Source organism: Alosa sapidissima, chromosome 14, assembly GCF_018492685.1.
Source record: "Alosa sapidissima isolate fAloSap1 chromosome 14, fAloSap1.pri, whole genome shotgun sequence".
Classification (NCBI taxonomy): domain Eukaryota; kingdom Metazoa; phylum Chordata; class Actinopteri; order Clupeiformes; family Clupeidae; genus Alosa; species Alosa sapidissima.
Genome location: NC_055970.1, coordinates 19,415,974 through 19,440,783, shown reverse-complemented (window position 1 = coordinate 19,440,783; position 24,810 = coordinate 19,415,974). Strand labels below are relative to the sequence as shown.

Sequence of the window (24,810 nt, the reverse complement as noted above, 5' to 3'; positions counted from 1 at the left end):
TTACTACTTCTAAAAAAAGGAAAAAAGAAAAATCTCGGAAACCTTCAATTTCTTGTTTCCCTCTCAAACGTGATTGGATTGTGCAGGCGCCACTGATTGGGACAGTCTATCAGCAATCACCTTCAGCTTTCCACCAAAGTCAACTACATGGTCAGATTTAGATAAGAGATGAAACCATGGACGAAACAATGGAAGAAGACGCAACAGGTCCATCCCGGGAATGTGCCAACCCGTGGCCCCACCTCGCCAGACTATTTCAATTTTCTGAATAAGTTAATGATAGTTTTCGCTTTAAGTGTTTAAATTACAAATTAGTATTTTGTATTTGAAATACATATTTTATATACATGTATTAGAAATACTGCCCTTCCCTGGCAACATGGTAAAAATATGAAAATTACTTGATTTTACTTTCAATTCCTTTTACATTCTCCAAGGTAACATTAACATTTTTCATAACTCCATGTAGGACGTTTATGTACATAAATGTAAGCACTGTGGCAGTAGTAATGCAATATTTAGAAAATGTACTCTTGTACTCTTGATACTCAAGGACTTTTAAAAACAAGTACTTCAGTATTTTCACTTAAGTAGACATCTGACTGTTGTACTTTTACTTGTACTTGAGTAAAATTTAGCAAAGGGTATCTGTACTTTTACTCAAGTAATGAAGTCGTGTACTCTGTCCGCCTCTGCTGGTAGGGACAACACAGTTTGTGTTGTTTCCAACACATTTGTTTTAAGAGTGTACACTTCCATAATTTTCTTTTTGCGAAGGGAAGTTATTATAAGAATTGTTTCCAGACATTCGGTCACTCCTTTATGTCTAATGTTGTGGGGATACTGTAAGCCTTTGCTTCATTAGTCTTAACAACCACTCTTAAGTAAAACTGAGGCCAAGCCAATTCCCAAACACACTTTCCTTCTCTGGATTAAAGGTACTTCAGCATTTGGTTGTATCACACTTCGCTTACATCAGTAACAGTAGAAGTTTCAACACAGACAGCCCACACTGTAAATTACCCTGAAAAAGCACTTCCTCATTATACAGCAACCTTTTGCATTGTCTCATATTGACTTAAGCTTCACCATGTTGTTTGGAGAAGTAATGAATAACCCAGATACCAATGGACACTACTAGCACTGCAGGACCGATCTGATTACAAATGCTTTCTTTGTGTGTAATAAACATACCCTTATACAACAGTAGAGAGATACAGAGGGGTGTGGGAAAGAAGAGAGAGCAAGATAGAGATAAGAACAGCAGTGTCTGAGTGCAGCCGGCATTCATTTAATCATTTCATCATTTGAGTTGTACACTCTACAAGAAAGAGCATTGTTACGTGCATTACAGAGTGGCATTTTAAACACATGTCTATCAGGTGTGTCCACTCCACCTCAGGCATGTAAATTTCATAATCCCAAGACATAATAGGATACAGGATTAGGAGCACACACCCCTGTTTAAAACGATCCTGTTAATCCCCCATCCTCTCTCTGTCTACCTGCAGGCTGAGAGCGGAACACAGGTTTGAGGTTCCAGCTACTACAGCACAGCCTCAGCTCTCCACGCAGGACACGTCAGATCTGCATTCTCCTCAAAGACGCAAGGAAACACAAGAAAATGGTGGACAAGGACGTAGCTGAGAAGTTCCTGGACAGCAACCCGGCCTTCGCCAAGGAGTACTACGACGCCAACTTCCGCCCGAAGGTCATCTCGGACCTGCTGAGCGGCAAGAAGGCCCAGGTGGACATCAGCAAGTACCATGATCTCAGCTCAATTGAGGAGAGCGAGATCATTTTCGACCTGATCCGCGACATCCAGGAGGACATCAAGATGGAACGCGCCACCTTCAACCTGATGAAACACATGAGCTTCTTGCTGCGCTCTGACCGCATGAGTCTCTTCATGTACCGGCAGCGCAACGGCGTAGCCGAATTGGCCACACGCCTCTTCAACGTACACAAAGACGCTACGCTGGAGGAGTGCCTGGTGCAGCCCGACAATGAGATCGTCTACCCGCTGGACATAGGTATCGTGGGCCAAGTGGCCACCACCAAGAAGATGGTCAACGTGAAGGATGTCACGCAGGTGAGGGGCGGTCACACTCCATGCTGTCCTGGAGTTAGATGTTATGAGTTATACAGTGAGCTATTATATGGAACACTGCCACACCTGTTGTCAAGGGTACTTGGAACGTAATATGGCTCTATGGAACTTGCTAGCACCAACTACAGGGTCCCACTATGGCAGAATAAACTTGTATGGACCCTTTCAAGAGAGTTCCATTATCAGCATCATAGTTGGCCCCACAAGACTTCCTTTTTAACATTCCATATGTTATCTGAATGCAGAGGAAGTAGATTGGGGCCCAAATAGAACGTTCCAGCATTGTTTTTGTTTACCTTGTTGAAAGGGTCTATATGTTTTACTTAGTTAGTCTAGCGGCCCGCAGGGGGTTGTCCCTGTATGCCAGATGGCCATTACACTAATGGCAGTTGTGCTGGCACACCACACGTGGCCTGGCATGACCACTTGTGCTTTGGGATACAGAGGGATGCAGTGTCATAAGATGTCACAAGGGGGCAGTGTTAGACTACCCATATTTCAATTTTAGCCGTGTGATCCTGTCTTGCTATTAAGCAAATGGATACATAACCCTTATATGTTTGCCACAATTTTGTTGTTGTTGTTTTTAAATGATCTAAATTATTTGGTTTTGTAATATAATTCTAATGTTTCAGGGAGGGGATTTTATTTTGATGATTTATTTTTTGTTAACCATGCTAAAAGACAACATCCTGTCTCATTGATTTCAAATGAGAAAATCTACATATTAGAGTTATGCAGAACTCATTATTGTATCAAATAGAGGATGAGGAGTGCCATAATGATTGTGTAATTGAGCTTGAAGAGGACCTTCACTTTGGAAGCATTTCATGCAGGTAAACAATCTGTCCATGGCTCAGCCAGATTTGGCCAGACTGAAGTGTCCCGGAACTACAACACCACAGCTGGACCAGAACAGGCCCAGATTTGGGCCCATTTGAGTCCCTTCTTATTTGGTCTGGGGGGAGAACCTGAGTGTTCCCGCGACTGATTTTGATTGATGATCATGTCTAAAGAGCTGGCCCTTGATCACCGGTGTGGAAGGGAGAGAGAGAAATCCATTGCACTGTAAAGCCAATAATGGCTGGTGTTAAATTGGTTTCTCTTATCTTGGTTCTTTGTGTGTGAGTGTGTGTGTGCGCGCGTGCGCGTGCGTGTGTGTGTGTGTGTGTGTGTTTGGTCAGGCTGTTCTGAGTCCTTCATGGCTCATCCTTTTGTTTTAATTATCACTCTCAGTTCCATGGCTAACCACAGAATGGCCACTTCTAACACAGACATAAAATGCTTATTACTTTCAGTGTCTAAAGATCTAACACTCTGATCCATGGTATAGGCCACTGCCTTTTATCTAAAAGTTAACAAGATTGTAGGAATCCATTATGTCAGGGCCACTCATAAACCGGCAGCTCCAGTATGAGATGAGAGCTGAAATATTCCAGACAACCTGCTGTGGATGACAGTTGTTTAGTTTTAGTTTCCTTCAATGTCACTATCAAGTCAAAAGTCAACTTTATTTACATAACCCCCTTCACAGTGAAGACGGTCAGCACAGCAGTGAGACTGTAGAGAAGTAAAGGTAGAGCAACAACGACATATGAATACAGATGGGTAACAAATAAAACCAAACATATAAATCCACTAGGTGACCAGGTGACACACAAAAGCAGTAGGAAGGAAGATAAGGAATATCCTGGGATCGGTCACCCTTGTGGTCCTGCTGGTGGTGGCGTTGGCATTAATCCTCTCCTCTCTGTTTGGACGAGCACGGAGTGTCAATGTGCCCAGCGGGATGAGGGCCTTTAATCTCCTCTGAATTAGAGCGATCCTGGATTAGTTCTAAAGGTCAGGTTGCTAAAGCTTTGTTCTACAACTCAGCGGAATAGAAGGGTTTACCTAGGTTCCATATCTCACACACACTGGTCTCCTCTCTGTTTCTCTCCCTCCCTTCCTCTCTTTTTCTCTCTCTGTCTCCCTCTCTCTCTCTCTCTGTCACATACACACTTCAGGTGTCCTCCTATAGCTCTCAAATTCAGATTTAAAAGTTGCTGTACTGGCGTGACATATGGGCATTTGTATTGCCCAAGCAGTCATGTCAAACGGATACAAGATATCAGAATGCACACAAAAAATATTCATGTACAGTACATCAACAAACAATTTTTATTATTGACAATGCGTTTAGTTTTAAGCAGTAAACTGACTATCAGCTGTCACGTATTGGGAACTTGAGTGTGTGTGTGTGTGTGTTTGTGCATGCAGCCCGTGGAAACATTTCTGGTGGCCCACGATAACATCTGATAACATCTGTAAAACTGTTAAAACTGTACAACTGTACAGTTGAATCTCCATTTAGTGGTGTTTCGTTGCCTGTGGTGCTTTGGTAGCTGGAATTGGCCCTGAATAAGGCCTATGCTGATAAGAAGCAAGGCACACTGAGACTGTTTGTTCTAAATAAGTTTGTACTTGAAATGGACTACAACCAGAACTGTTATATCCCAAATTTGTCTGTTAGAGGATAGAGAACCCCAGGGATTGTGTGTGCATTGCAATTTCTCTTAAGATTTCATTTCCACAAGTTTTGCCAGGTTTAGCCTCAGTTATGAATTAAAATGTGTTTAATGCAATACATATAAACTGTAGAGATGCAACCTGGTCATTAAAATGATTACAAATGGGATTTTTTTCCAGGTTTTTTTTTTTCTTTTTCTCCCCCCGCCCCCTTTGGCGGCCCTCAGTTCAATGTTGGGTTCCTGAATTGGCCCTCACCAATCAAAACTTTGAGGACCCCTGCCTTAGAGGTTAATGAGCCTTTTGTGGATGCTGTTTCAGTAGCCCCATTGCAGGCTAGGTGTTTCCCCAATGTAAATGATGACATCTCACCATTCCACCAAAACAACAGCCCTGTCGACTCTCCACCATCAGTGGTGGCTGATATTCACATAATTATGATCTCACTCCATATTTAACCTTCATATGATAAGCTATGTCTAGTGAACTCAAATTACAAAGTAGGCTATAAATGTTTGTGTGTGTGTGTGTGTTATAATGGATTGGAAATTATTGGTTTATTAATTAAAGTGAAATAAGTGATAGGATTAAGTGTCTGGAGGATCATATTTTTGTTGCGTTGCCTTGGCAGGAGGAGCGCTACAGTGACTTTGTGGACATCCTGACGGATTACAAGACCAAGAGTGTGCTCGCCACGCCCCTCATGAACGGCAAAGACGTGGTGGCGGTCATCATGGCCATCAATAAGGTGGACGGGCCTCACTTCACTACTGAGGATGAGGAGGTACTGCACTGTTCTATGTCAGGAGTGGCCACCCCTTGCACCTGGAATATGAATGTAGAAAAACACTCACAAATCGGGCCAGCTGGTTCTCAGACCTGCCCAAGAATGTCGATGTAGAAAATCCATTCAGTTTATCTAGCAAATATGGCTGAGCATTCCATTTGATTCTACATGTATGATGATCTTTTAAAATACAACAACCAGCTGTTTTGTTCTGATATGGAAATGTCGAGGAAGGAGAAATAGAATGCTTTAACGCAGCTATCATGTTTTCACTCTCTGTCTTTATGGTTTTTGCTTTATTTTGAATTAATATACAGTTATGTTTCAGTTTCACTTTGTAAATGGATTTGAGCTGATGGAATGGATTCTTTTGAAAGTTGTGTGATCATCTTTGTGGTGCCCTGACAACCCTGATGTGTCTTCCAGGTGTTCAATAAATATCTCAACTTTGCCAATTTGATTGTGCGAGTCTACCATTTGAGCTATCTGCATAACTGTGAGACCAGAAGAGGACAGGTGAGAAACAGAAGCATTGTCAGGTCTTAAACCCACAGTTGGGGTTAATAGGTGTGTATGTGTGTGAAACACTTTGGCTTGCTTTTTAATTGTATTAACACTTAGTGGATCTGCATAACACACAGGGAGAACAGTAGCCTACAATGGTTGTTAATGGGGACTTCCCGTCTTTCCAAATTAGTGCCATTCTGTCATGAACGAGAATTAATGGATGAACTTGATTATGACAAAGTCATAAACTTATAAGCTACAGTTAAGCCAAGGGGACACCATCAGCTTTGCAATGCTCATCATCACTAGGACTAGGCGAATCTACACGTGCTTTAACCGCCTGTGCTCAGATATGAGCTCACCCGTGTGACCTCCGGACTTAGTACAATGGGGCTGGTAGTGGCAGACCCGGGTGATTTCGAGGTAAAATAATTTAGACATTGTGTTCACACATACAGCCCACCTAGCGTTTGATTCCCAGATCATTTCTGGAGTCCAGAGCATGTCTGAAAGGGACTTAAGACTAGTTCCTCACATCTAATGGTTTGGAGCATCTTTGTACACAATCTCACAGCATCTTTGTGCATGTATATAACAAGGAAGGAAGAGGCCGGTTGGCACTCAACATTTTATATGAGTCACGTGTGTGTGTGTGTGTGTGTGTGTGTGTGTGTGTGTGTGTGTGTGTGTGTGTGTGTGTGTGTGTGTGTGTGTGTGTGTGTGTGTGTGCGTGTGTGTGCGTGTGCGTGCGTGTGCTCTAGCTATGTTGTTGTGGCCCAGTACACAGAGACCTAATTCAAGGTAAAACTATGTGACCTTTCCCCAAGCTGTAATACAAAACTACAAGAGCACCAACTACAACATGTTGTTCAGTGACAAGGATCCTTTAAAACATGTATTCTTCTCTGTGTGTGTGCAGGGGATTCATAGAAAGTCATAGAAAATGAATATGAATTAATTTAAACCATAAAAAGTAATATAGGAAATTCTTATACTGTATATAGATGTTATGTCTTAAATCAATTTCAGCATTGTCTCATTGACATCAAGTGGTTCCATTGTAGTGCACCAAACATGCAGTGTTTTTGTTCTGAGCTAAAGTCAGTGTGTGTGCGTGTGTGTGTGTGTCCATGCTTCCCAGGTGCTCCTGTGGTCCGCCAGCAAGGTGTTTGAGGAGCTGACAGACATTGAGAGACAGTTCCACAAAGCCCTCTACACAGTCAGGGCATTCCTTAACTGCGACCGCTACTCTGTGGGACTCTTGGACATGACCAAAACAAAGGTGCACCCCCACAGCCATGGCTTACCGTGTGTGTTCCTGCTAGATATAAGACCGTTAAACCAGAGTGTTGGAGATGGTCATGGACTAGGTAACAGTTAACGTAGACCATGAAAAACACAGAGATTTACGCTCATGAAGTATGTGATTGAAGTATACCATCACATGTACATTTAAACCCTTTCAATCTGTTCCTAGAGGGTTTCCAGTTGACATGTTCAAAACCAACGCAGATACTTTGAAATTAAAATGAATCGGACAATAGTTATGCTCTACAAAATGTCGACTTTAAAACTGTTTTTTTGTTTATCTTCAAGTTACCATTAGCTAAATCAGTGGTTCCCAAACTACGGCCCGCCACCTCATTTTGGGTGGCCCCCCAAAACATATCCGTGGTATATAGCAACCTGCCCGCACGGGAGTACGACATCGTCAAACTATAACCTAAAGCGTGCCTACTTTGTAGGCACGCTTGCCTACAAAGTAGTCTCCGGTTCTGCTCCCACCTACTTGAATGCCCTCATACAGACTTACACTACCTCCAGACCGCTGCGCTCCTCTGACGAACGACGACTAGCTCTACCACCGGTACGCTCAAGCCAATCCAAACTTTTCTCATCTGTTGTTCCTCGTTGGTGGAACACACTGCCAGTTCCTACAAGGGCAGGGACATCCTTCTCCATTTTCAAAAAACTCCTGAAGACCCAGCTCTTTAGAGAACATCTACTCTCATAGCAACACTTACAACAAGTCTTACTGATCCTAGCACTCACCAGCCTTTTTAAACTGACAAGTAACTGTTAAAAACAGCACTCACCGACGCACTTACTCTTACTGTACTCTAATGTTTTTTAAACTGTCCTAAAATTGTGAGAATTGTTCTAAAACTTACTGTTTACCATGTTGTTAGTCGCTTTGGTTAAAAAGCGTCAGCCAAATGTAATGTAATGTAATGTAATAACCTCCGCAATACTCTTTTTGTCCACTGGTGGTTGTTTTGGCACTGTTTCGCGTTTGCCATCAAAAACGGAATGAAATGTAGGCCTATCTGCAAACAATGTAAGAGGCCTATGCTGACTGCATCAGTGCTCAAAGTATTCTAAAAGTTTATCAATGAATTGTTAATAACTAACTAACTTATATTCAAGTCATATTTCTGGGACTTTCTGGGATAATTATTTTTATTTGTTCAGGTGAGTGAAAGTTAGAATGGTGGTCATTTCAGACCACTTCAGCACTTCATAAAATTCTTATAGTTTGAGAAATTTACATTTTCAGAGTTCAGAGTTCACACATTTTTAATGAAATATACTTTTGGGACTACATGCTAATACTTTGGGAACGCTGTGCAAAGCAATTGAAGCATTGTGCCAGCGTCACAGGTTCTTTTTTTTGGGGGGGGCAGCCGTGGCCCACTGGTTAGCACTCTGGACTTGTAACCGGAGGGTTGCCGGTTCGAGCCCCGACCAGTGGGCTGCGGCTGAAGTTCCCTTGAGCAAGGCACCTAACCCCTCACTGCTTCCCGAGCGCCGCCATTGTAGCAGGCAGCTCACTGCGCCGGAATTAGTGTGTGCTTCACCTCACTGTGTGTTCACTGTGTGCTGTTTGTGTTTCACTAATTCACTGATTGGGTTAAATGCAGAGACCAAATTTCCCTCACGGGATTAAAAAAGTATATATACTTATACTTAAAGTCTTTTTATTATTTAATTTGAGTTACATTTTACACTGATGGCAATATAAACACAGCTAACAATGGTATTAAATTGCAATAGCCTATAGATTAAATGTAATGGAATATTTAACTAAGGTAGACTGCTGTTGTTCACAGCACTAAGCTATTTATGGTTACTGATATACTCCGAGTCTCTGGCCCTCTCTTAGAGCCAGGCATAGTAAGCTGGCCCTCGGAAGAAAAAGTTTGGGGACCACTGAGCTAAATGTTATTTTCTGTGTCACTAGAAATGCCTTAGGAACGCACATGTTTGTTTATAGTTGAAAGGGTCTATAGTATACCATCACATGTGCATTTGCTCATGTAGTGGACTTGATTAACGACTGAGTGAGTGTTGTACAGTTTTATCAGCATGTGACCTCTGGCATGGGTATAGCTTAGAGAGTATGATGTTGTTTGTGCCTTGCTCAACTGATAAGCCGCTGGGACATTTGCCATATAGTGTGATTCATGTCTGGTGTTAAACAGTATAGTAATCTATCCGCTGTGGGCTTCTCTTTATCCTGCAGGAGTTCTTTGACCTTTGGCCTGTGCTGATGGGAGAGGTGCCACCCTACGATGGACCCAAGACCCCAGACGGCAGAGTAAGACACCACACATCACCTGTCTCTTTCCTCACTGCTCCACCTGTCTCGCTCCTCTCCTCATTGCTCCACCTGTCTCACATCACTGGTCCACCTGTCTTTCTTCTCACTGCTCCACCTGTCTCACCTAACTGCTCCACCTATCTCTCTCCTCACTGCTCCACCTGTCTTTCTTCTCACTGCTACACCTGTCTCACCTAACTGCTCTACCTGTCTCTCTCCTCACTGCTCCACTGCTCTGCACCTCACGTGTCTTTCCCCTCCTTGCCTTAAAGACTTTATGGGTAATATTTTAACGTGGGTGGCCACGTGCCCATCTAGCTTTAAAGGGCAGAACGCCGCTGAGAGAGAATTTAAATCAAACCAGTGTCATCTCTCCTCCCTTAGGAAGTCAATTTCTACAAAGTGATTGATTATATTCTACATGGCAAAGAGGACATCAAAGTCATTCCGTAAGTCATTGCACACATGCAAAAATTACCACACACACACACACACACACACACACACACACACACATTGTTCCACTGGCAGTCTCTCTTTTTTATTTTGGATGCCTTACTACGTATCAATCAACATATTATTAAACTATAAACACTGTTAGTACTGCTAGCTAACATCTCTGGTTGGTGTGCATCCTCCATTAAGAATACCTTATTTATAGTACTCTGTCAGTTAGCATGAGTTGCCCAGCAGGACTAACAGGCTTCAGTATTGCTTAATGTGTCTTTCATGGTTGTGGGTTTGTAATGACCTGCATTTGGCACACACACCATGCGTCAGGGGCAGTGAGCTGGAAAAGACTTTCCTGTGCGGTCTCCCCAATGACTACCCAACACTTTATGTATCAAAACCAAACTTGGTACATGGACTTAGGGATCCATTGCGAGGATGCACAGAAAATGTGATGCCCTTTGATCTCTAGGGGGCACTGCAATTAGCATCTAATGATGACAAAGTTAATATCAGGGTTGGAAGTATGTATTAATTCCTATTAAGAAATAGCTACCACAAATGAGTCATTTGTGCATTTCAGAGTAGAAATATAAATGAATTCAGGAAATGCAGATATTTGAAGATGAAAAACAAAATACTGGAAGAAGAAAACAGACTCTCGGAGGCTAGGACAGGAGATCAGGAGAAAAGCTCTTAATACAAAACCACAGCAACCTGCTCTCTGGCTGATAACATTCTTTAGGCCTCATAAACCCTAGAGCTCGCACACAGCTGTATGCTTATCAAGCCGTGCCTGTGTGTGTGTGTGTGTGTCTCTGTGTGTTTGTGTGTGTTTGTGTGTGCGTGTGCGCGTGTGCATGCATGTGTGAGTGCATATGTGGTGTGTGTGTGTGTGTGTGTGTATGTATGAATGTGCATGTGTGCATATGTGGTGTGTGTGTGTGTGTGTTTCACAGGGGTCCTCCTGCTGACCACTGGGCCTTGATCAGCGGACTGCCCACCTACGTGGCCGAAACTGGACTGGTGAGACTGGGGGGGACTGGGTTAGAAGGAATGGGAGATTTGTACAGGGTTGGTGTGTGTGTGTGTGTGTGTGTGTGTGTGTGTGTGTGTGTGTGTGTGTGTGTGTGTGTATGGGGGGGGGGGGGGGGGGGGGGGGGTAGATGTGAGGAGGTGTTCCTGAGGCAGTTAGAGAAGCCGAAAGCCATTAAGGTTACTAATGCATCTGTCCAATGGTAGCAGTGGTGGTGGGGAGGTAGAATGGACTGGTTGAGATGATGGATAATTGTAATTCTGGAGGCACAGTAATTAATAACAGGGCATTTCTCCATACCACCGAGCATGACCGCACCCTCCTACCTCACCATCACTAACTCTCTCACTCTCTCCTTCATAACCCCCCCCCCTCTCTCTTTCTTGCTCTCTGTCTCTCTCCTCTCTCTCTCTCTTTCTTGCTCTCTCTCTCTTTCTCTCTCTCTTTTTTACATTCTCTCTCATACATAGATCTGCAATATCATGAATGCTGCTCAGGATGATTTTTTCAACTTTCAAGTGAGAGCCTTCCTTTCATTATGTTTTTTTCTCTCACACACTATCACTTTCATAATTGCATTGCCCTGACATCTTTAGCACAGCAGACACACACTTCAGGCTACAGACGGCAATTTAGACTTAAATTCGTCCACTTTAGTCTGAGAACCGTCACATTTCACACACCATGCCGGTAGCACAGCTAATTGGTGTGACCGATAAGCTCATGTCATCATCAATTAAATATTTTGCCCTAAGACAAAGTTCTAAAGAAGCTGTGCATTATCTTCTGAGACAGAAAGAGCCTCTGGACAGCTCCGGCTGGACTATAAAGAACGTCCTCTCGCTGCCCATCGTCAACAAGAAAGAGGAGATTGTCGGCGTGGCAACCTTCTACAACAGAAAGGATGGAAAGCCATTTGACGACATGGACGAGGCACTGATGGAGGTAATTGAGGGGTTTGCATGGACGAGGCACTGATGGAGGTAATTGAGGGGTTTGCATGCATACAGAGGGAAGGAAGGCAGGAACAGAGACAGAAATAGCCAAGGAACCACAACAAGTTCTGAGAAATTCATGAGAAAGCGCCACACTCAAAGTGAGAGCACTCCTATTAAGCTCAGGCTTTCCCAGCGTCCTGAAGGGGTCAGCAAGGCACAGTACAGGAAGTGGACAGATCTGGCCCTGATGGTGTGGAGATATAGTGCTTAGAGAGTTTCAAACACACACCCACACAGTCCCACACATACACACACACACACACACACACACACACACACACACACACACACACACGCACACACACGCACATCTACCACCTCATACCACTAGTCATATGATATTACATTAGGTTTCAAATCATTTCACATCATAGCATAAATCACCATAATATATGACAGGTCATATTTTGCATTACTTGAATTTGTGTGTGATACAATGCTAACAATGCTAGACCATGTTTCTGGAATCCCTGGTAGTGGTGAGTGAGGTTCCCCCCTCACTGTAAAGCGCTTGAAAAGTGCTATATAAATGCAATGTGTTGTTGTTGTTGTTGTGTGTTTTTGACATGGCTGTCTGTTGACTGGACCCTCCTCTCTGGCCGCCTCAGTCTCTCACCCAGTTCCTGGGCTGGTCCGTGCTCAACACCGACACCTACGACAAGATGAACAAGCTGGAGAACCGCAAGGACATTTTCCAGGACATGGTCATGTACCACATCAAGTGCAGGAAGGACGAGATCCAGAACGTCCTGGTTGGCTTGGAGTTATTATTTATTATATTTGCACTTTGTTGTCCAGTGTGTAATGATTGATTGAAATCATACAGTGATTTGGCTACAATATGTGTTGTTTGAAGGCAAAATTTGCTTTTGCTGCATGTTTTAAATGTTTTGAGAGAGTAAGAGCCCTTTGCAAGCAAAATGTGTCATTTTAACCAGATTGGTTTCATTAACCTGTGTGTTAATTGTTTTCAAAAACGTGATGTCAGTTGACACAAGCATTAAAGTGATCGAGAAAAACTGTAAATAGATAGAGGACATGCGTGACAAGTATTGATTAGCCCCCTCCTGGGCAGTGTTGGTAATGTGGGTTAATGTCGGACCGTGTCATTAGCGCGCATGGAGATGGCACAATGCTTGCTGTTGGGCTGTCAGCCGTTAAATTATGAGTGAGAGCCTTCAGAATTTGGAGAACCGGAAGAACTGCTTGTGACTAACACAGTTCTTCTCCTTCTAGAACACACGTGAGAGATATGGCAGAGAACCGCACGAATGCGAGGAGTTTGAGCTCGAGGAAATCCTGGTGAGAGAAATTATTCTCACAAAGAAAGTGCCTTAAGACCATTGATTTAGGATGGTTTGATCATTATCACTACTGTTTTGTCAATTATATATAGTTATTCACCCTTTAGTGCTAAGTTAAACCATATCCCCCTTTGAGCTTGAGCAATTATTTTTAAAAAAACATCTAACTGTATTATTTATGAGTCATATTTTACTGATACTGGTACTGGTAGTATTAGACTAGATTTATGGGGCCAGTTCCTCATACTTGGATTACCGGTAATCTTAGATCTAAACCTTTTCATTGGAGAATTTCAGGGAAGTTCTCTTTAGTGTAGGATCAGGCTTAATCCATGTACGGGAAACCCAACCGTAGAGTTGGCATGGGCCATTTATGTCATGCTATAGTGTGGATCCCTCACTGCCACTGTGTTAAATGTCTTCATCTGCATTTGGCAAGACTACCTTTTATTTATTTAGTGCTGATTCTATGTGCTAAGCAGTTTGATTCTGTCTACGCTCACAGAAAGAGGTGCTTCCCGACTCAAAGAAAGCTGAGATCTTTGAGTTTCACTTCTACGATATTCACCATACGGAGCTGGAACTGGTCAAGTGTGGGATCAGGATGTATTATGAGCTGGGGGTGGTGGACAAGTTCCACGTTCCTCGAGAGGTGGGCTCTGCTAGGTTTTTGTGTGTGTGTGTGTGTGTGTGTGTGTGTGTGTGTGTGTGTGTGTGTGTGTGTGTGTGTGTGTGTGTACATACAGTACAAGCTACAGAGTGTAATGTTTTATGTTTTATTCATCTATCAGTCAGAAGTGTTCTGTATGATTTTGGCCATAGCGTGACTATGCTGAGCACTTCCCTGTGTGTGTGTGTGTGTGTGTGTGTGTGTGTGTGTGTGTGTGTGTGTGTGTGTGTGTGTGTGTGTGTGTGTGTGTGTGTGTGTGTGTGTGTGTGTGTGTGTGTCTCCTCAGGTGCTGACGAGGTTCATGTACTCTCTCAGTAAGGGCTACCGAGCCATCACCTACCACAACTGGAGGCATGGCTTCAACGTAGGACAGACCATGTTCACACTCCTGATGGTGAGAGTTCACTGTAACCCAACACACACACACACACACACACACACACACACACACACACACACACACACACACACACACACACACACACACGCATCCATACTCTCTCTCACACACACACACACACACACACACACACTCACATACACTTCAATATGTATGTACTATATGTGATCAGTTTTAGCATTACTCTGGTTGAGGCTCTCAAGTCTTGGCTGAATGGGAGAAGGCTAGTGCACAAATGTAAGCGGACTAGTAGGAGAGTGGTGCACTGTAGTGCACTACAATGACTGTTAGCGAGACCTGAGTGAGTGTGAGAGTGAGAGATTGTCAGTACACTAGCGTGAGAAAGGACTTAATACAGCTGGCTGATTTAGCTGTGTTCTCCACTGGGGTTTTCATGCTTCTCCGACCATAAGGGGTCCCAAGGAGCCAGGTGTGCCTGTGTATGTGTGTGTGTGTGTGTGTGTGTGTGTGTGTGTGTGTGTGTGTATGTATGTGTGTGTGTGTCAGTGTCGGTGTCGGTGTGTGTGTGTGTTTATGTTTATGGCTATAGGTGTCTGTGTGTGTGTATGTGTGTGTGTGTGTGTGTGTGAGGGAGAGAGAAATAAAGAGAGTGTGTGTGATAGAGAAGGAGACAGACAGAGAGAAATAAATAAAGAGGGAGTGTATGTGTGTGTGTGTGTGTGTGTGTGTGTGTGTGTGTGTGTGTGTGTGTGTGAGCGAGTGAGTATTTGCACGTCTGTTAACTGCAAAACATTAGATTCTCTCTCTTTGTAACCCCTCAGACAGGTCAACTGAAGCGCTACTACACAGATCTGGAAGCCATGGCCATGGTGACGGCCGGTTTCTGCCACGATATTGACCACCGCGGCACCAACAACCTCTACCAGATGAAGTAAGCAGGACAGTCTTCAGCTGCCTCTCTGACACACGCTTCCTCTCATTTTGCCTTTCTTATACAATCACATCTCTCACTCATACGCACACACACTCCCACATCTCTCTCATACACACACACACACACACACACACACACACACACACACACACACACACACACACACACACACACACACATCTCTCCCACAAATGACCCTTCATATAAAATACACATACTCTGGCAAAGACTATGCCTCAGTTATTTTTTTCATCTAAAACCAGACTGATCATTTGAGGTTGTCTGAAGGACTAAGCTCTGTGATCGCTTCCTCAGGTCTGGCAACCCCCTGGCGAAGCTGCATGGGTCGTCCATCCTGGAGAGGCACCATCTGGACATCGGCAAAACCCTACTGCGCGAGGAGGTGAGCCGCTCACGTGGAGCGCACCCGAGAGAACACAACAGAACACAACAGAGTGCAACAGAACACAACTTAATGCAACAGAACACAACAAAACACAACTTAATGCAACAGAACAGAACAGAACACAACAGAACGCAACTGAATGCAACAGAGCACAACAGAACGCAGCAGAACACAACAGAACACAACAGAACGCAACTTAATGCAACAGAACACAACAGAACACAACAGAACACAACAGAACACAACAGAACGCAACTGAATGCAACAGAACACAACAGAACGCAGCAGAACACAACAGAACACAACAGAACACAACAGAATGCAACTTAATGCAACAGAACGCAACAGAACACAACAGAATGCAACTTAATGCAACAGAACGCAACAGAACACAACAGAACACAACAGAATGCAACTTAATGCAACAGAATGCAACAGAACGAATAGAGAGAAAAGAAAGGAAAAGAAAAGAAGACAACACACTCTTTCTTTGTATGGACCCATACCACATGGACCAAACTCAAGGCAAACAGAAATCTATTTGCAAACGCTAGTGAACATTTGTTTATGTTTGCGAGGTAGAACGCACCTCAGGGCTAGATCAGACCATTTCAGAAACAGCTACAATATCTGCACAAGATTTCCCCCATTCTGCCATTAGTATGAGCACTGTACATCCATACAGAAGGATATAAAATAAAATAAAGTATCAGCAACACCCAGACCTGCTTTGAACACAACCGTCAGGAGAAAGACATGGCTAAAAACTCTGAAGAGCAGAGAACAGTTTGATGTAGATATGGAGTATTTATGATTATCAAATAGGTTTGAATGCCATAAATCTTCCATGAATAGCTCCCCTTGAATACCTGCAAAATCTTTCCATCTGGCAAAACATGATACATCCCCTTATCAGAGACACAGATAGCTGCCGTATGTGTGATGTGACTGCCAGACTCACATGATTTGTGCACATGTCATAAATCGCAGACCCTGAATATCTACCAGAACCTTAACCGGAGACAGCATGAGCTTGTCATTCATCTGATGGACATCGCCATCATCGCCACTGACCTTGCCCTCTATTTCAAGTGAGTTCATCTCACCGCATGGTTGGTAATTTGTGTGTGTGTGTGTGTGTGTGTGTGTGTTTGTGTGTGCATGTGTGTGTGTGATTTGTGGCAGACAGGTGACAACCCTGTCAGGAGAGACTGATGTGAGACGAGTAATAAAGCTTTTTCTCTGCACCCCCCCCCCCCCCCCCCCCCCCCACACACACACACACCTCATCCCCCACACACACACACACCACCTACAGGAAGAGGGCCATGTTCCAGAAGATTGTGGATCAGTCCAAAACCTACGAAGACGTGAATGAGTGGAACAAGTATATGATGCTCGAGACAACCCGGAAGGAGATTGTTATGTGAGCCAATGAGAACTCACCAATCATGACACACAAATCAGAACTCACACAGTCACTTATAATTCACCAGTGATACACCAGTCACCAGTGATACACCAACAGAGTTAAGAGTTGGCAGAGTAATATAATAAGAATAAGGCTCTTAGCACATGCACATAGCATATTACAAATCAGTCACTTTCATTTGTGAGAGAGCTAACCACTACTGCCTAACAGTAGCCAGGGTACTCCACCACAGTCCACAGGCTCCACAATGTAGGCAATTCAGCACTATATACATAAACACACACACACACACACACACACACACACACACACACACACACACACACACACACACACACACATGTACCTGAAGAAGTACAGACCCTGGTGTCCATCGTCCAGTGGCCAGTGAGTGTGATAAACTGTGAGAAGAGTTAAGATGTGAACTGCTCTCTCTGTTGCTATGCAGGGCCATGATGATGACGGCGTGTGACTTGTCGGCCATTGCTAAACCCTGGGAGGTTCAGAGCAAGGTAACCCCTCACTTCTCACACACACACACAGACACACACACACAGACACACACACAAGAACATACTCACACACACACACACACACACACACACACACACACACACACACCTACACCTACACACACACCACACACATACAAACACACACACCTATTCCGGCTTATAGCTGAATCAGCACTGAGCAGAACACGCCACAGTGCATGTCACTGTAACACTGGTGCCCAGCTCCCCAAAGGGGACTCGGGGGTGGGGGGCCCACTGACCTCCACCAAAGCAGGGGGGGGGGTCTGTGACCTTTCTCTTCTCCGCATACTGATGCAGCCTCAGCTTTATCACAGGATAAAGACAGACACAAACACACACACACACTCACGCACACACACACATCCACACAAACTCTCTGTTAATTGGCATTTTTGTTGAAAAATGCTGACAACACGCTAAGAATCCTTGCTGATGATACTGTCTTTAGTCTGTAATATTTAAAAGGCAGTTGAGAAGGGTTTCTGATTATGACCGCGGGTGGTGGTGATGATGCTAATGATAATGTTGATGATGCATGTCTTCACCTGTAGGTGGCGCTGTCTGTGGCGGCAGAGTTCTGGGAGCAGGGAGACCTGGAGAGGACTGTTCTGGAGCAGCAGCCCATTGTAAGAACACACCGAGAGAGATGAATTGTGTTATTATGCTCATTCATACACTAACACATGCTCTTACAACACAAATATTCAAGTCAATCATACTTTAGATCTGAAATAAATGAAACTACAAAAATGTAGAGGGAGCAAGAGAGAGAGAGAAAGAGAGAAAGGGAGAGAGAGAGAAAGAGGAAGGAGAGAGAAGACGAGATGCATGTGAATCAGCCACTGAAAAAGGACCCACATAAAAGAGCAGTGATGTGAGAGGGCAATAAAAAGCACTGGAGGCGATGGAGGTAGAGGAGCAACGCAGTAAGAATGCACTGAAGTGAGAAATGGAGAGAGAGAGAGAGAGAGAGAGAGAGAGAGCAAGAGTGCAAAATAGAGAGCAAGAAAGGATCCGAAAGAGTGAGTATGAGAGAGAGTAAAGTTATTCAAAAAGAAGTAAAGAGAAAAGAGGGGTGGGGTAGAGATAAGAAAGTAAAGTTAGTCAGAGGGAGGTGTGAAGAGATAAAGAGGTGGCGGAGGGGGAGGAGAGATGAGTAAAGTTCTTCAGAGAGATAAAGGGGGAGAGAGAGAGAGAGGATGAGAGAGAAATGATAGAAAGGATTGGTAGAAAGGCTGCAGGCTGTGTTTGGTACCACTGCCACGATGAGAGTCACTGAATCAGTGTCTCCATCAGTCTCTACAAACACACACACACACACACACACACACACACACACACACACAGTAAAAGCAGCAACACCACCATCCCAAACATCCTTTAACACTTCCCACATCACAATGACATTATGTGAATGTCCTGATAACCCCCCCCCCCCCCCCCTTCTCTCTCATTTTCCCTCTCCCTCTGGGTCTCTCTCTCAGCCCATGATGGACAGGACCAAGGCAGCTGACTTACCCAAGATGCAATGCGGTTTCATTGATTTTGTCTGCGCTTTTGTCTACAAGGTGAGTGCAGAGCTACTTTTTGTGTTGTTGTTGTTGGTTTAGCCAACGAAGCCCATAGCCATGACCTCTGCTGTAGGCTCTACGGCCAGCCTGCTGACTCACGTAAACATTACACACACCATCTCTCTGTTCTGACCTCATGCACTTTCAGGAGAGGTCGTTCAGTTCATCGCCACGGTTATGGTTACACCCTTTGGACCCTATTTGACCACAAGTATCCCAACTTGACCTTTATCCCTCCCTTTCTTACCCTCCCATCTCCTCTCTTCCCCATCTTCCTCTTCCTCTTCCTCCTCTCCACAGGAGTTTTCCCCGCTTCCACCCGGAGATCACGCCCATGCTGGACCGGCTGTTGAACAACAGGAAGGAGTGGAACGCCCTGAAGGAGATCCACGAGGCCAAGCTAGCCGCCATAGAGGCCGAGAAGGCAGCCAAGGAGGAGGCGGCCGCCGCCAAGCTAGGTGAGACAGCAGGGGGCGCCAGAGAGAGAGGCTCAGCAGAGCATGCAGACAACAGCAGACCCTACACCAGGGCTTAAAGGGGAACTTGGCAACTATTTCAACGTAATAAACCCGTTTAGAAATCATTTGGATGGTTAAATGACCTTTTTCCGGTGAAAATGGTGACTTTCCCTGCTGCGCCTAGCGTCGTCAGGCGAAAAACCAACCTTGCAACATTGAGACTACCGTCCCGGAAAGAGAAGTGAGAAACAAGAAACTAGTTTTAAATCGTGTTTCTTACCTTGTAACATCCACATAGTTCTGCCAAACTTATGCTAACCGTTCGCTAGCTTGTAAACAAATCCATGTGCTTTATCGTTACCTTTTCCCACAGTTTGAAATAGCATAATGCACAATTTCTCCAGCAGAGGGGGAAATCCTGCCAAGTTTCCCTTTAAATAGTCACCAGCGATGTGATGTGCTAACTTTAAGAGACGTGCTAGCGACCAGTACTAGCACCCATGGGTGTTATGCACTATGCACTAATGCAGGTCTGAAGTTATGAGTTTGAGTCTAGTGTGGAACTGCGCTGTTAAACAACTTGGGTGTTCATTGAGTGTCTGTTCTAAGGGCCGTGGGCCATGGGATTGGGGGTATGAGGGAAGTTAGGGAAGTGAGACTATTTGGAGAGGAAAGCGGTGGGGGAGGCCATAGATCATCAGAGTATTGTTGGGGAGAGTCCATCACCAGCAGCAGCACCCCTTAGTCCTGGGCTACACCGGGTCTGCGACTCAAGCATTCCGTTTGCGGAGCGTAAAAATAGTTTTAGAACACGAGTCTAATGGAATGTATGCACCGCCATCACCTCTGGTGTAGTAGGCTAGCCAGTTCCAGTGTGTGTGATTTGCTGTTGTAGTCAATTGTCTTCAATCCTTCCCATGTATTTCAATCACTCTCTCCTCTCCTCATGTGCAGCTGCTGCCCAGGCCCCCCCGGCCGATTCCAAGACCTGCTGCATCAGCTAAACCTCCGTCACCTGTCCTGTCGTCCTCCCTCAGGCCCCTGGGCACAGCCACTGGGCACAGTCAGGACCATCCAGACAACTTTATCTATCTATTTATCGTTATTTATTTATTTATTTATTTATCTATCGCAAATTATCAGTTTGTTTTACTCTAATGTTTATTGTCTACTTACATCTGTGGCTGATCATACATACGACACACATACAGAGAGAAAGACTGACAGACACAGAGACAGATGTAGCCAGGCAGACAGCAAGCAGCTGTGTGTGGCGAGGCGACCAGCCAGCTGCCCTGGGGGCTGAGAGCGGGCTCTTAACTCAAGAGACATATTACGTGAGCTGCAACAGCAGCCGCAAGTCTATGCAGTCGCCACTAGGGGCAGTCAAGGACCTGTGGATCACAGGGCTTGTGTGTTGTGTTTACAGCCCTACGCTTCTCTGAAAAGGGAATTAGAGAGAGGGCTTTAATTGGGATCCTTTAATACAGAGAGCTCGTGTCTGGAGTTCTACAGCGTAATGTACCAAGTCAGAGCCAGCGCTTCTCTTTCATGACACGTCTGTAGTGCAGTCTGCTGCCTTCTCTGTTCCTGCCATTAAGACTAACATGTGTGAATTGATATACACAAATGTGTATCACAGGGAATTAGTAGAATGGATTTTGACAAAATGGTTATCAGATGTATGATCAGAGCACAGTGTGCTGTGTATACATTGAGCTTTGTAAGCGCACACACAGAGGAAATAAAGCAATAAGATATATATCCTAGTTGTTACATGTGTCAAGGTGTCCCTTTATTATGGGCATGGGAACATTTCTCCTTCAAATAGCTCACATGACCGCGTGTGTATAAGTGTGTGTGTGTGTGTGTGTGTGTGTGTGTGTGTGTGTGTGTGTGTGTGTGTGTTGCCGTTTCACTCTCCCCAGGGGGGCCTATATAACCTCTTACAAAACTGAATGCATGTGGGGGAGGGCTGGTGTATGTGTGGTGTTATAATCGGAGAGGAAGGCGAGCTGATTGGCTGTGAGCGGAGGGGCAAGGGGCCGTTTGGCAGCCCTGCATCACAGCACTGCTTACGCAGTTTCAGATCTCAGCGTCAGCATCCTCGAGCCTGCTGTGACATTTCAACGGTGGCGTCACAACAGTGACGTCGTCAGGGCTATTGCTGCATCGATCATGCTCTACATACACATGCACACACACTCAGGAGGGAGGCTTAGGATCACAGTAGCTCACAAATTACACACTCTTGGGAGTAAAAGGAAGAAAGGCTTTTTGTACCACACACATACACACACACAGCCCTGTAGGCTCAAAGAGACACAGTTAAGGATGAGTGCTCTGACAGCTGAACCCCAGCCCAGTGGAGTGTGACATAGCCACTGGCTCCTTAAGAGACACGATTAACCAGCAGACATGTCTTAATCACTGCACAACCCATCCCAACACACACACACACACACACACACACACACACACAGTCTTCCTCCACCCAGTCTCTCGGTCTTTACATCACCGCAAGAGCGGCTATCTAGGGCACCGACGATCAAACTCCGAGCTCGGACATCATTGCCACTGCTGCACACAGAGAGAAACACTAATGACCATTGGCTGGCTGGCTGCTACTACAGCCAATCAAAATCTTCTTACATCATGTCCCATGTCTGCACAACGTGTTTGATAAAAGAAGGACAGGAGGGGAGGGGTGGAGGGTTGCAGCATCCAGCGTGCTGGGGGAACAAGACTGCTGCAATCTGCTGAACGCTGTAAAAAAAAAAAAGGGGGAGGGGGGTTGGGGAATAAGCCTTCCTTTCAGCTTCATGCTGTGCTAATTCCAGGGAATATTTCACAACAGGGACATGCAGGATTCCAGGGATGGCAAGGCTTACTATATTACGGAGTATTCCCAGAGGCTGCCAAGGACACTACATTTCCCCCCCCCAACTCTACTCAAGGCCTTTCAACTCTCACATTCACTTGGCAAACTGTTCAGGCACACATGACCACAGCAAGCAAGTTGTTCATTAGGATTTTTATTTTTGGAGGCAAATCGATGGATATATGTACTTTTTACAGTATATGGAGGAATCTCTCTACATTTTAATAATGTAAACAATCTCAGAAGAGACATGTATTCAGTTTCAAGAAGACACACTCTTCTTTTTTTAAAACTATGTACAAGAATTAAAATATAACAGATAATTTCCACTATATAGATAATTTGTATCTATGAAACTAGATTTTAACAATTCAAAAATACTGAAATGCATTCTGTCTGCACATTCTCAACATATGAAATCACACAGTACTGAGAAAAGAAAAAAAAAAAAACACCATTAAAATACATCCAAGCTAAGTGGCATATAAATAAAAAAAGAACCAACTCAAAATAAAACCAATATATGTAAAAATATAAAATCTCACTAGCAGTATTCACTGTGTACCAAAACCTAAGTTAAAAAAGAAAAAAAAAAAAAGAAATCAATGTGATAGTCAGTAGATGTGAATATCCCGAGGAGGAGGGAAAAGAAAAGAGAATGAGCAGAAATGGGGAAAAGAGAAAAAACAACAACGTACAGTATGCCCTTTTCCATTCGTCTTCACCACCACACGATCAATCACGACCTGCAATCACAAGGAGGTGCACTCTCACACCCGCTTTGGATCACACGGCCCGCCTCAATCCAGACTATTCATTTTCAAAAGTCAACAAAAACGATAACACAAGCCAACAGACAAATCATAGTGAATCATGGTGATCTGGTGGTGCCTCATGAAAAATAACTTGTGAGTGATGGGGAAAAGCAGGTACAAGCAGATGTGCCCAAACAGGACCCCCAACTAGAATATGATCAGTGGACACAAACATGGCTTTGCCTTTCTAATATTGCAATCATAGGGGGGAGGGGGATCACAGGGTTGAGAGGGTGTAGAGGGGCAATGATTCTTCGGGTTGTAGACAACGTATAAAAAGAAATATATCTCATTATTCTGATCTCACACTGTACTAAACACAAGTAAAACACACAATAGAAAGAGAGAGATAAACAAAACAAACAAACAAACAAAAAATAATCAACTCCGGGACACACAGTTTAATTGTGACATTCGTAGAAAATAAATCCAGAGATTTATTTGTGGTTTACTAACCCATTAAATATTCTTTTTGGTCATCTTCTGCTGAAAAACGTCAGGCCGTCTTTAAAAATAAAAGAGTGGGAAGATGTATTGCGTTCATATAGGGTTCCCTTTGGAAGTCTACACTCAAATAATTATTACTTCTCATTTTGGATCGTCTACACACCAAAGATTTGACAGCATTTACTGAAATGTTTTGGAAAAAAACACTGAACAGAATGGTCAACATTAACACTTTGTATAAGAAATTATATCATCTATATTTATCTACACAAACACACAAATATATATATATTTATATATATATGTATATACTTTTAGAATATGGCTGTATTGAAAAGTTAATTACTTCAGTAATTAAGAAAAACACATTAGATTTTTTTTTTCCATTTTTGATTAAAAGGAGATTTAACTATATTGTAAAGCTGTAGATAGCTTTGTCTTCCCCCTATTGTCTTTAAGGCTCACACACTAAAAACCTGGCCATCCCTATTCAGCAGTCAGCACATTATGTGTGTACATGTGACTGTGACTGCAGCCCTGCTCTGTCTATTTCCACCCACCAGACCCCCGCACTATCAGTCCTCCAGCCACTAGGGGCACCCATGTTCATAATAAATAAATATATATATATATATATATATATATATATATATATATATATATATATATATATATATATAAATATATATATATATATATATATATATATATATATGACTGTGCACAGACATTCCATTGTGTATAACTGACATAAGTACCATCAACATGTGGCAATATTATACAGAGTTTAAAAAAAAAAAAAATATCCATGAGTATTCATTGAGTATTCAGTATGTGTGTGTATTTATCTCTTTTCGTTTCTCTCTTATCTTTTGTGTTGTAGATCCTATGACAGGGGTGTTGCCCAAGTGTTTTGGTTATATTACTTTAAGGGTATTTTTTTTGTCTATAGCGGTCTTCAAGTTACAGAACTTTACAGTACAGGATCTCTTCAACAT

General features: G+C 43.7%; 1 protein-coding gene across 5 annotated transcripts in view; it reads left to right on the top strand.

Annotated features, from left to right (window-relative positions):
• Positions 1-21,416, top strand: part of pde6a (phosphodiesterase 6A, cGMP-specific, rod, alpha) — a 43,979-nt gene extending 22,563 nt beyond the window's left edge. For 4 of the 5 annotated variants that reach the window (XM_042061402.1, XM_042061401.1, XM_042061400.1 and 1 more), the window contains 22 exons: positions 1,512-2,092; positions 5,250-5,402; positions 5,832-5,921; positions 7,054-7,194; positions 9,436-9,510; positions 9,898-9,962; positions 10,923-10,989; positions 11,470-11,517; positions 11,795-11,944; positions 12,606-12,749; positions 13,234-13,299; positions 13,807-13,953; positions 14,258-14,365; positions 15,154-15,263; positions 15,582-15,669; positions 16,663-16,763; positions 16,991-17,098; positions 17,553-17,616; positions 18,192-18,266; positions 19,125-19,208; positions 19,512-19,669; positions 20,624-21,416. In XM_042061402.1, the coding sequence (XP_041917336.1) occupies positions 1,625-2,092; positions 5,250-5,402; positions 5,832-5,921; positions 7,054-7,194; positions 9,436-9,510; positions 9,898-9,962; positions 10,923-10,989; positions 11,470-11,517; positions 11,795-11,944; positions 12,606-12,749; positions 13,234-13,299; positions 13,807-13,953; positions 14,258-14,365; positions 15,154-15,263; positions 15,582-15,669; positions 16,663-16,763; positions 16,991-17,098; positions 17,553-17,616; positions 18,192-18,266; positions 19,125-19,208; positions 19,512-19,669; positions 20,624-20,975 (2,862 nt within the window). In that variant the 5' untranslated portion in view covers positions 1,512-1,624 and the 3' untranslated portion in view covers positions 20,976-21,416. The remainder of the gene's footprint in view (positions 1-1,511; positions 2,093-5,249; positions 5,403-5,831; positions 5,922-7,053; positions 7,195-9,435; positions 9,511-9,897; positions 9,963-10,922; positions 10,990-11,469; positions 11,518-11,794; positions 11,945-12,605; positions 12,750-13,233; positions 13,300-13,806; positions 13,954-14,257; positions 14,366-15,153; positions 15,264-15,581; positions 15,670-16,662; positions 16,764-16,990; positions 17,099-17,552; positions 17,617-18,191; positions 18,267-19,124; positions 19,209-19,511; positions 19,670-20,623) is intronic. The other variant, XM_042061403.1, reaches the window with a different exon arrangement.
• The last annotated feature ends 3,394 nt before the right edge of the window (positions 21,417-24,810 follow it).